The sequence below is a fragment of the Cibotium barometz genome, chromosome 5 (genome assembly GCF_041138505.1).
Source record: "Cibotium barometz isolate CiBa-2024 chromosome 5, ASM4113850v1, whole genome shotgun sequence".
In the NCBI taxonomy this organism is placed as follows: domain Eukaryota; kingdom Viridiplantae; phylum Streptophyta; class Polypodiopsida; order Cyatheales; family Cibotiaceae; genus Cibotium; species Cibotium barometz.
The window spans coordinates 4,664,223-4,677,223 of record NC_141050.1 but is presented as its reverse complement, the minus strand read 5'-3'; the positions used below and the strand labels follow the sequence as shown (position 1 = coordinate 4,677,223).

Below are 13,001 nucleotides of genomic sequence, written 5' to 3'. Positions count from 1 at the left end.
CCCACAGCCTGGCCAATCTACCATTGACCCATTCCACTGATGTCCAGTCAGTCTACAGTGGGTCCAGGTGTATCATTCTCCCTCAATAACATAGCAGCTGTCCTCAGTTGTCGGGTATCCATGTAAATTGACCAACCAAGAGATGCAAAGGTTTTTTTAAAAACCTCTCTACTGCACAGTCTGTCCTAAGATCTGAGAAATCACCATATGGCCACTCCTAAAGCTAACATTCGGGCCACACCTTGTCAGCACCAGAACTTCCAAAGAAGCCTTCCATCAATCTCCATGGGGGGAAGGCACAACGAAATGGAGGGGAGGGGGAATGCGTAGGGCTGGGGGACCAAACGCAAGGGTGAAGGAGCAGGGGAGGTGAAATGATGGGCACATGAGGGGGGCACAAGGAAACGAAGGCGAGGGGAGGAACACGTGGGCTGGGGGATCTGATGCAAGGGTCAAGGGGGCGGAAGAGTGCCTGCAGGAGTATGGGTTAGGGGGGGGGGGATGGTGGGGGTCACACAGTCGCAAAACTAACGTAGTTAGAAGTCTTACAATGGGGTCACTTTTCCAACATTAGAGAGGAACATTGAACCTCTCCATTTGAAAAACCAAACAGCTAAAATGAACTCATAGAACCGCAAGCAGCTTGAACTCAAAGCAAAAGTAGTCAAAGGATCAGAACCAAGATAACCAAAGCACCAAAATTTATGCAGCAACTGGCCACCATGGGCTGAATACCTGAGCACAACACCACCAAAACGCTGTTGAATACGTAACTCCTGCAAACCAAGTTCATAGCACGTGCTTAGCCTAGTGTATTATATCATAACTTTCTGCAGAGAGATCAACTGTTTGAGATCTTTGAGCATTCTCTCATTTTTTTGATTTGTAACAAACTATGATGTAACAAACTATGAACTGCTGCCAAAAAGAAGTCCTTACCTTTAAGAACCCAAGCCGAGACAATTTACGCCCAGTACATCGTTTTATGTCACAATGGCCAAAATCCTGCACGAAAAATTGCAGTCAGGCATCCACGTTGAAGAACGATCCACTGCCCAAAGGGGAGAAAGTCTTCTAATCAAGCAGTGTCTATTGAACCAACAAAACTCCAGGCTAGCAAGTCTCTCCTCCTCAGAGAGAAGGGTTTCCTCCCAACTACTCGCACCAGTAAAAGACACCCATCTTCGGCCTCTTATCCACCTATTGAAAAACCCTCCAGTAACCAATGCATCTGCAGGTAAAGCTGTCTACTAACCTCTTGCAAGCAGTAAGAAATCAAGCCTCCACCTTCTGAAGTAATAGGTATCAAAATTTTGAAAGCCGATCTTTTTTTCTCCCAACTAGCCTTAGGCCCAAGATCCTCCCATAATTATCATTTTTCACTGCTTGTAGGCACTTTTTTCATCCGCTCGTAGGCGATGCAGCCGAGGAAGGGTTTTGAACCCAGGACCTACTGGTCCTAGACAAGCACCTTTACCACTTGAGCTATCACCTCATTGGCGAAATCCAATATTACTATCATCCTCCTGTACAATAATCCTTTGATCCCTTGCTCAATGCCCAAGACAACCGCATAAGGAAGGGCATGAGATGGAATTGCAAACCCAAGCTCCACCTCTGGAAAGTTTGACCAAAGAATAGTTTGCCACTATCTGCAAAACCTTACCATCCAACTTCGGGATGGAAGTAAGTCTCTTACTTACCTCCTGCATTAATTGGAAATTCCAACCATTTCCTGGACAATCAAAGCACATGAAAGTTGGTGGAAGCTTACCTAAATGTGTTTGTCTAGAAGACACAATTTAAGTTCTTATGTGCCTCTCTAAGAACCTCGTCAGTATCCCTCGTTCACGTGCACATATTCTAGATAGTGGGAATGACTATCCATTCCAAGGAGTGAGTCATTAGTTGAGCCCCTTCTAAGGATTTTCATAAGGAACCTTCATCATCCCTTGCTCATGCATGCGGATTCTAGATGGCACGACAAGTGAACCTCTACAAGGCATTGAAGTTAATAAATTAACAATTACTAACACATCTCTTAGATAACCAAGAGAAAAAGATTTTATAACAACTTAAGTAATCTAAAATAAAACTATCCCATTTTTTATGCAAGGAGAGATTATGCATGGAGCTTGAAAAGCGAAAATGCCCATAAAAGCAAAGGGTTTTGATATGCTTAACAATAACAATGCATCAGCAACATAAATGAGAGACAAGACAAAAGAGGCTCGCACTAGTCGTGTGGTTTTTGAATTGGATCCTCACCCACCCCAACTTGGTGACAAGTTGAGTCTTTTCAGTGGATTCTCCATGGCACCCTGGTCAGATATCTGGGATGTAAGGTGGGGATACCGAGGTGGGTATCTTGTAAGCTTTTACAAGATACCGAGATGCGGGTGCATACAGCACCGGATTTTCCACAAAGCATCAACACAACTCTTGCCCAAGATCTCAATCTAGAGCCAAGATACAAACGTAGCACCAAAAATTGTCTCAAAACAGTCCCATAATCAGCTCATAATGCGCATGGTCAAAACAGCCCCAAATTTGTACTTTTATAAAGTCAAGTTGCTCTATAATTGAAGTCCTTTTCCTTTTTGACCAAAATAGGTGAACTTAGCCAAAAATATCACCTTTATGCTTTTCTTTGCTTGTACAAGTTTCAGCCCAAAATATCAACTTTTGTGCTTTTCCCATGCTTGTTGGCCAAGTTACAAGTAGGCGCCTCCTTTTATCCACCTGTCCAAGCCCAAAATAATAATATGTCCAACCCATCATTAATGATATGTGAACACACCGACTTATAAAAATTATAAGTCACTTTGATGAATAAAATCCCATGCTGCATGGCTATCTTTCAAGCCAAACCATGCCAGTAAAATGCTCTAGCTTTCTTCCATGGAAAAATCCCTGTTTACACCTTGGTCCCACTCGGTGTGTAAAACAATGCTCAAGATTGGTGAAGGGACCAAATGGTGACATCCCCTCCGTATTATAAAGCAGTTGTCCACAACTATATAAACTTAATACCACTAAGATATCATTCAAGAATAGCACATCCACTGCCAATCAGTAGTATTATATAATTCCGACGTTAAAGCCGTAAATCCAGATCCACAACCCGAAGTCATATACGAGCACAAGAGCCAACCGTATCAAGAAAGAAACACTATCCATATCTTGAGTGAACAACTCTGATAATAACCAGACACAGGCACAAGAGCCAACTGTGTCCTAAATATTCATAAATCCATAAGCTGGATAATAACTAGACACAGGCACAAGAGCCAACTGTGTCTCGAAATATCCATAAATTCATAAGTAGCTTTAAGTACCTCCAAAAGAAGAATATGCAGAATACATAGCCACAAAACATCTTGCCATGCCATTGGACTGCGTAAGGACACCATCCCTATGATCCATACGCATGCCCAAACATGCTTCACATGTCCATAGGGTTCACTAGGGCAACAACCCTTCCATGAAACCATACATGCTTGCCAAGGTTTCCCCTTCCACAAGGCTTTACTCACCAAGGTCACCAACCCTTCCATGAGTTCTGATACTCACCAGGGTCACCAACCCTTCCATGAGTCTAGATACAAACTCACTAGAGTCACCAGCTCTTGCATGAGTTCACAAGGTCACCAACCCGAAATCACTCACTAGGGTCGCGAACCCTTCCATGAGTTCATGAAATACTCACTAGACAGAGTCACCAACTCTTCCAAGATCCCATGAGTTTCGACAATGAGGGATCAAAGTCACCTACTCCTCTCACTAGATGGAGTCACCAACTCCTCTCACTGGACAGAGTCACCAACTCTTCCATGAGTTCATATACTCACCAACTCTTCCATGAGTGCAGTATATCATAAGATAACAATAGATCACAGATATAGAGATCCTACTTCTCCATAAACATGTCTGCGATAGATAGTTTTGCAAGCATTTCAATCGATAATAGAAATCCATAGAAAAATCCTCGATCCATGAGGTATCCATAAATTTCAAAAATCCAGTATACTCATAGTCTAGAATCGGCTAGTCCATGTTATTGATAAATAATTCATAGTTTTGTAACTGCATATGCGACATATTCTAGCGTCCCATACCACTAGAATACTCTCCGTATGACATCCTTATGTAGGCGACAATTCTAGCATCCCATACTGCTAGAAGCCTCTAGTACACAAGACCAAAACCATAAACTATTCATCAAAACCATAGAGAAGCCTTTTCCAGAATCGGAATGGTTTCCAAGAAAAACGTCTTTCAGAAAAATAACTTTCCTGAAACACATCTCAAGATATACATGAGAAACACTCTCCACTTGCATCAACAAGGGAGTTCAACATGTACAAAATTCCAAATATCAACAAAAAACATCAACTTGGTGAAACTCAAAGTATACTTATCTTTTCTTTGCCAGGTTCGTCATGAAGCCAAAAGAAATATCTCCACAGCATACAGATAAGATATAGCTTCATATTGCTTGTCTATAAGCTTGATTATAGAATCCACAATAATCCATATGGAAAGAGTGTTGAACACAGGCACATAAAACCAACTCCATATTCCGAGGATAAAATCGATGAATCCATAAATCCTTAGTCCAAAGTTGTCTAATGCTCATGCTCATGGCTACTAGCACAAGCTCAATAGCAAAACTGTTGGGGTCAGTGTAGTCCTCCCCACTTCTGATCTTTTCTTTTTCTCATTGTTGAAAGGAAGCCTCTTGCTTCCGAGAAAGCCTTGGCTCTGATACCAATGTCACAAGTAAGGGTGGGGACCCGGGACAATAATAGACCAACACTTCAAATACTAGACATAGTACGATGACACAGCGGAAGAACCATAAAGAACACAATATAAATACACCGCACTGAGCCAGAACGGTCGGCCCCCCATAGGAACTTCTTTATTCACACACAAGCTTTTACAAGATACCAAGGTGCGGGTGCATACAGCACCGAATTTTCCACAAAGCATCAACACAACTCTTGCCCATATCTCAATCTAGAGCCAAGATACAAACATAGCATCAAAAACTGTCTCAAAACAGTCCCATAATCAGTCCATGAGAACAGCCCAGTACAAAGCCAAAACAGTCCCAAATTCCATGCCAAATCAATCCCAAAACTCAGCCATAAATCAGCCCCAAAAAACTGCTCCATAAACAGGCCCAAATCTGCCCATGACAAGGCCATAAGAGAGGGAGAATTGCCTGTTGTATGGCCAGCGCAAGAGATCATCACCAAGAGCTGCTGTACCGCCCAGCACAAGCGAGAAGAGAGAGAAAATCTGCAATCAGCCAGCAGAGGGGAGAGAAAAAAAAACTCCATGGCAAAAAAGAGAAGCCCCCAGCTCCTTTTAATGAAGTCGGCTAGCTATATTTGAAGTGCTTTTCCCCTTTTTGCCAAAAATAACCGGGATGGGCTAAAATAACTACTTTTGTGCTTTTCCCAAGCTTGTTGGGCCAAGTTACAAGTAGGTGCCTCCTTTTATCCACCTATTCAAGCCCAAAATAATAATATATCCAGCCCATCATTAATGATATGTTAACACACCGACTTATAAATATTACAAGTCACTTTGATGAATAAAATCCCATGCTGCTCATGCTGTATGGTCATCTTTCAGGCCAAACCATGCCAGTAAAAATGCTCTAGCTTTCTTCTGTGGAAAATCCCCGTTCACACCTTGGTTCCGCTCAGTGTGTGAAACATTGGTCAAGACTGATGAAGGGACCAAAGAACACACCGACTCATAAACATTATAAGTCACTTTATTGAATAAAATCCCATGCTGCTTTTGTTGTGTGGCCATCTTTCAGGCCAAACCATGCTAGTAAAGTGCTCTAGCTTTCTTCTGTGGAAAATCCCAGTTCACACCTTGGCTCTGCTCAGTGTGTGAAACACTGGTCAAGACTAGTGAAGGGACCAAATGGTGACACAAGCTTCCTCGTCTCTCTCTTCTTCACATTCCACAACCATTGAGAGATTTCATGCTCCATAACTCCATGGTTGATCTCCTGCGATTACCAACATGGTATCAGAGCCATGATTCTTAGTGTTTATGCTATGCTTATCATCTACTCCACTCTCTTTCAGCATCATCACCTGCATCTTACCACATACCTTAATCATGATTAGTAGTTAATCTATTATAATCATTCTCTTCCATTTAGGTCTTCTCCTACACTACCCACAACCATTCGAGCATCGATTTCTCTCCCCACACCTAACCATTGACCAAACCACTTATTGAAGCTTCTTCTCACCTCAAAGGTGTAACCTCCTATCACCTCAATCGAGTTGATTTGTACGGATTATCACCGGCAAGAAGCGATTAGAAAACGCTAATTATTTTAGGAAAAATGCAATGGCGACCTAATCACAACGTTTCAACCTAATTCACCAAGCACTCCGGAGTTTTCAATGATGGCGAACACGGCTACAGCATTGGTTTCTCAAAAAAATGTGTGTACAAGCTGCTGCTCCAGCCCTTTGCACTAAACAAAGATACACTTTGGCATTCAGGTGATTAAGGAGTCATTATTTTGGCTAATCATGTGTTTAGTGGTTCTAAACTCATGTTAATCTATTGCTATAAGTGCACCTTGAGGCTGGTTTGAAGAAGATTTGTGAAAGGCTTACAATTTGACACTCCAAGTTGCTCCTTCTTCTGCACTACAAACAGTAAATTACCTTTACTAATCAATGATTAATCGACATTAATCCTAGTATTTTTGAACCATTGAGGGTTCAACCCTACCATTGGGGACATGCTACAGCTTGCCAAAGGTTCATATTGAAAAAGCCCCTTGATTTACCCCTCTGACGGTGCTCAACAAATCAGGGTATTTTTTGCTCAATTAACAAAAAATTGCTTTCACTAATACCTTGATTAGTGCTAATCATATGAGGTTTTTGGGATCATTAGTGGTTCATATCTCACATTCAAGTGTTGCTAAACCTTTGTAAAGCATCTAATCAGATTTTCCCCTTGATTTGAGTGATCCAAAACTGGGCATAAATCTGCATTAGCATTGTTTGGGACGACAGCATTTTTGAGCTTGAATACTTCATGTAACTCATCCATCATGCTCATAAATCAATTGTACAAGGGCAAGACACTAGCCATTGATAAGACTAAGACCCCCTTAAGCAGATTTAACGCATTATCATCGGAAAGGGATATGCATCATCATCATGTCAGGCTTCATGAACACATTGAGAACATGATTTATCTTTGACTACATGGATTTCATTACACAATGAAATCAAGGATGAAGAAGACCAAGAGCTACATCTACATCGACATGAAGAGGATCAAGTGCTACATCGACATCAAGAAGATCTTCATCAGCATCTTGGTCACATCGAGATAGCCTTGATGCTATAAAAGGCATAGGTGGCTTCCTAGACCAGCCAAGGCTTGCCCACCTATGATCACCCCTCTATCCTAAGTGAATTGTAATGCAATGTCTAGCATCTATCATCATAATTGGCATTGTAAACCACCATGAGTAAGACCTACAGGCATTTGGATGGTCATCATAAACAACATTGTAAATAGTAAGCATTGTAAACAGTAACTAGAGCTAGCATTGACATCATAGTAGCCATGGATATTTTACTGAGGGAGGGTATTGAAATAATACACCAAAATACCATGTGACATTGGAGATATGGGCAATATGGTTCATTGAGTCTATAGCGAATTGGTGTGAACACTCTAGGTGTAAACAACCTCTTAGTTAGAGTCAAAGGATAGGGTTTGATGACTATAAAAGGATATTGTACTTGGTGGATTATTCATCTCATTCTATATATATTCACCTTGTTGTTGGGTAGAAGGGACGCTAGCCTGCACACACACACACACACACACACACAACCTCAAGCACAGAGAAACGTGAGAGTGTTGGAAAAGATGTACTCAATAATGATATGAAATGAAAGTACAAGCGAGTACTAAAAGGCCTAGGGCAAAGTGCCCAACACACATAAGTGTGTTCACACGCGGAAAAAACATGTGTCCAGTCACACGGAAAAAGTGCCCGTGAGTAAGCTGGGTTCACACCTGAACTAGCCGGGAGTGGACATGACCAACAAACCCCCCTAAAGTGAATGGTGTGAACGGGTAGCAGCAGGGTAATAAAGCTGTGAATGCTGCCCTGCACTATGCTCCACAGTAAGAGTGAACTGCAGTGCCAATGGAAAAACCAAGCACTATATAACGGGGAAAAGGAGAATCCCTAATGTCATAGTGCTAATGCTAGAGCACAGTAGGTTATAAATGCATCACCAAAAATGCATGGCAAAGATCATGTGGACATCAACTGCATCAAATCAAGAGGCATCGCATAATACCCCCCTGAAGGCAAGTACCAAATGCCAAGCTGAACTGCATGTAATCCGCATCAATGCTCTGTAACTACACCAGTGATAAGCATAAGAAGAGGTAGCAGATATACGCATGTGTGAAGGCAACAGGATCCTAAAGTCATGCCTGTGAAACATACAATGTAAGCTACAAAAGTGAAACTCATCAATGGAGGATCCGATGAGGAAAAATCAGCAATGGGAAAAGCTGAAAATGGGGAGAAAAAGTGGGGGCTTGAGGCGGGCATCAGCCAATGCTATGAGAGGATAGGTAAACTCTTAGCAATGCCATGATCAATGGCATGTATGGCAAATGTAAAGATGCATAATCCCACAGTGAATAATATACATGTGACATGTCAAAACCATGAGAGCAAGCCAACACTGGCCAAGTGAGTAAAAGGCACTCCCAGTAAACATCACATGTGAGAAAGTGACAATGTCAACACTGTAGAAACAATCCCGCTGCAAGGGAAAACAGCATAAAAGGCATCTCCAGTAGACATCACATAAGAGAAAGCATCTAGCATGGACCAGCATAAAGGTCAACAAGCATAAGTGACCATGAGGCATCACCAACTGCATGTGGGCAAGTAGAATCCCCCCCTGAGATGCATCTGCCAGACAATGCATACCATGGAGTACAGACTATAAAGCATAGTCATCAAAAGCAATGGCATTAGAAGACATCTCTGCACGCAATGAAGATGTAAGTGTCAAGGCTGACACATGTGTAGCCAAATTGGCCTGATCTGCACCCATGGAAGAAGATGCCAGCTTCTTCTTTTTTTCACTCTCAATACGTTTCCTGCATTTCTCTATGGTGTGCCCTGTTTTCCTGCAACAGTTACAGCGCTTTTTCTTTTCAGCCTTGTCCTCTGTCCTGGGAGGATTCGATGGGCTAGGTTTAGGCCCAGCTCTATTCCCACGAAAAGGAGCAGCCATTGCTGACTCAACAGACATCATGTTGTTCCTGTTGGAACGAGATTGCTCTTCACTGAGCAAGAGAGTCACAAGGTTGTCAAAAGTGACCGCATTAGGTGCATTGCCAGCCAACACCCACAAAGTGGTGCCAAATGTCTGATAAGAGTCAAGCAAGTTGCGCAAAACTATCTGAACAAGATAGTTATCTGTCAAAACCTCATCAATGTTAATGAGCTGCTCTCGTAGGTCCTTCACATGCGTAAGGTACTGATCGATAGAGTCACCTTCAAGCATGCGGTCAGTCTCAATCTTGCCCCGAAGGTAAGCTACACTAGCCTCATTGCGACCTGAATACAATGCTGCCAAGGTATCCCAAGCACCCTTTGCAGTGTTGCAAGATCGAATGTGCGGAATGATATGCTGCGGCACGAGAGAGCAATCAATGCATGGGCCTGAGCATCCCTAGCATCCCAAGTACGCTGCTGCTGAGTAGAAGAAAGACGAGGAGGTGGACCTGCAGGAGGATGAGCGGGAATCACTTCACCTTCCGCTGGAGCAGGTGCAAGAGGACGCTCCTCAGTGCCATCCACATACAACCATACATTTTTGGCAACCAAAACATGATGCATCATATAAGTCCACATAGGGTAGTGTTAGAAGTCATCTCCTGTCCAGTTTTATACACCAGGGCCTTTGTTGTGGGTGTGCCCGCCCTTATGAGGTGTTTTATCATTTTTCCTCACTCCCCGCATTTTTCCCCTATTTTTCCCATTTTTTATGTGGCTTGGGAGGCAATTCTGAGTTGGCAGGAGCACTGAGTGGCTGGCCGACTGACCCATCAGCAGACAGGTGACTGGCCGACTGCCCAACAGCAGTCGTGGACCTCTGTACTGCTGGCCGACTGGATGTATGCAGTCGTGGGCTTCATTTAGTGCTGGCCGACTGATGATGCAGTCGTGGAGGCCCTTTTCAGCAGGCCGACTGCTCATATGGGAGCATATAAATAGGCCCCCAGTCCCATACCACTTGTGTATCATACCCGGGATTTTCTTGTGTATATCAGAGCAGAGTTACACGCCTATATCTCTCTCTCTTGTGCTGTTTTTTCTGCATGCGTTTTTGCTCGTGTCCCAGATCTGGTCATCATCTCCGCTGCGTATTCTGACAGGTAGTTGTCCCCATTGAGCTTGTCCTCTTGAGATAGCATTCCAAAGAGGTCATTATTACTGTTAGCCATGATAGGACAGCAAATCTGTCACAAGTCATCACGAGTATGCAATGTCCAGCAAAACCGTAAGAATGCGGGAGATAAATAGCAGGATAACCAAAAGGAAACTCCTTCACTAGGAGAAATACATATGCATGTCCCAAATCTGCAAGTGTACTGCACGATGATGCAAATCTGTCAAAGTATCCACAATGGCATACATATACTGCAGCAAACCACAAATGTATACATGTGCCGTGAAAAACACAATCAGCTGACACCTGTAAGAGCTGCAAGTGCTCAAATCTTGGCAGATCAAATGTAAATTGGTCGAATGCTCCAAAAATGGGTTCAATGTAGAAAAGCCCTAATTTTTAGGCAACCAATTAGACCACATCTGAACCGGATCTGCACCTGTAAATCTGCTAATGCGATTGTCACCTGTACCGAGTGCTGCAATGCCCAAAAATTGGGAGCAATGTCCCAATGCCAACCAAATGTGCCTGTAATACCCAAAAATTTGGGAGAAATGCTCCAATGCCAACCAAATGTACCTGCAATACCCAAAAATCTGGGGGAAATGCCCCAATGCCAACCAAATGTGCCTGCAATACCCAAAAATTTTGGGGAAATGCCCCAATGCCAACCAAATGTGCCTGCAATACTCAAAATTGCCTGCAAATGTGCCTGCAATACTCAAAATTGCCTGCAAATAGTGCGAATTTCTGCAAAAAAGTGCCAATTTCTACAAAATCAAGTTAATTTCTGCAAAATCGAGTCAATTTCTGCAAAATCCCCTAATTTCTAGTGCAATCACCAAATCTACTGAAATCAATGCCAATGTGTGCCAATGTTGCAATTGCAGGCTCAATGGTGAAAAGCCCCAAAATTAATGCAACAAATTTGCTAATTTTAGCAATTTTTGAATTTTTAAAAATTACAAAAAAAATCTGTAAGAAAGTTACTGAGCTTGCAGTGGCTTCAACAAGGCAGACAGCAATACGGGCATGAGGTATAGTCGGCACACAGTAGTACGGGCATGAGGCGGCGCAGATCTGGGAGCTTCGACGGGCAGCACGACGGCGACGCAAGTACACGTTAGCTTCGTAGATCTGACAGGCGGCAAACAGCGGCGACGGCGGCGCACACAGATCTACCAGGCGACGGAGAGGGTGGTGGTGGCGGCGCACATAGATCTGCGGGCGGCAATGGCAGATCTGAAGGCGGCGACCGGCGTAGGCGACAACAGAGGTGGCAGCGGCGCTGCGAACTGGGCAGCGCAAAGGGCGACGGGCGGCGCTCAATGCAGAGGCGTATGATGCAGATCTGGCGGCACACACAAGGCGGCGCAGATTTGAGCGGCGGGGGCAACGCACACAGAGGACGTACGGTCGTGTGCACACCTGTACGGAGCAGAGAGTACACGCAGATCCACAGAGAGAGTGTGTGGTGTCTAAAGTGTGCAATAGGCTGCAGCAAGGGGCAAACCCTAACCCTAATGTTTGGGAGTAACAGGGTGTAACCCTAACCCTAACCCTAACCCTAACCAGGCTCTGATACCAATGTTGGGTAGAAGGGAAGCTAGCCTGCACACACACACACACACACACACACACACACAACCTCAAGCACAGAGAAACGTGAGTGTGCTGGAAAAGATGTACTCAATAATGATATGAAATGAAAGTACAAGTGAGTACTAAAAGGCCTAGGGCAAAGTGCCCAACACACATAAGTGTGTTCACACAGGGAAAAAACCTGTGTCCAGTCACAGGGAAAAAGTGCCCGTGAGTAAGCTGGGTTCACACTTGAACTAGCCGGGAGTGGACATGACCAACACTTGTGTTGTGCCCAATTTGCTCTCTCTTGTGTGCTCAAGCTTCCTCCTCTCTCTTCTTCACACTCCACAACCATGGAGAGATTTCATCCTACATAGCTCCATGGTTGATCTCCTGTGATTGCCAACAGAAGTGGCAAGGACAGTGATTATTCAGCTTTGTCACTGTGGTGGTCTGGGCATCATTGATCCAGCTATTCAATCAAAACCCTCTGGGTCAAGACCTCAGCTAGGTGGTGAGCCCTAGAAGGCTTTTCTTCTCGCACGGATCCCCCGCTCCCCACCCCGCCCCCCAACCTCCTCAATGGTCCCTTGGCCCCTAGTATACAATGGATCTTCATGGAGGCCCATTCCTACGTCTCAAGCTCCTCCTTCAAGGATCAGAGCTTGCGGTCGTCTCAAGCCTACCCTCACAGACGATGTTACATACCTAGTACTAATCTTTAGGATTAGCAGTCTAATCCAACAAGGTTAGGGGAGCCCTAGGTTAAAAGAAAGCAGGGTGATACAAGCAGCTAAGGCTCATGGTTAATAATACCAAGTACACTGGCTATTTATGACCGTACAGTTATTTGTAGTAGCAGTAGCCACTATATAAGTGAGACTTGGGTTATTATTGTTCACAAAGAGTGATTCACTC

General features: G+C 43.8%; 1 protein-coding gene across 1 annotated transcript in view; it reads right to left on the bottom strand.

The window, feature by feature from the left end:
* Window positions 1-509: 509 nt before the first annotated feature.
* Window positions 510-13,001, bottom strand: part of LOC147637985 (RNase L inhibitor protein-like protein) — a 34,447-nt gene continuing 21,955 nt past the window's right edge. The window contains exons 4-5 of the mRNA XM_086797319.1: window positions 940-1,005; window positions 510-776 (exon numbers count right to left, since the gene is read on the bottom strand). Coding sequence (XP_086653445.1) covers window positions 546-776; window positions 940-1,005 — 297 coding nt within the window. The 3' untranslated portion in view covers window positions 510-545. The remainder of the gene's footprint in view (window positions 777-939; window positions 1,006-13,001) is intronic.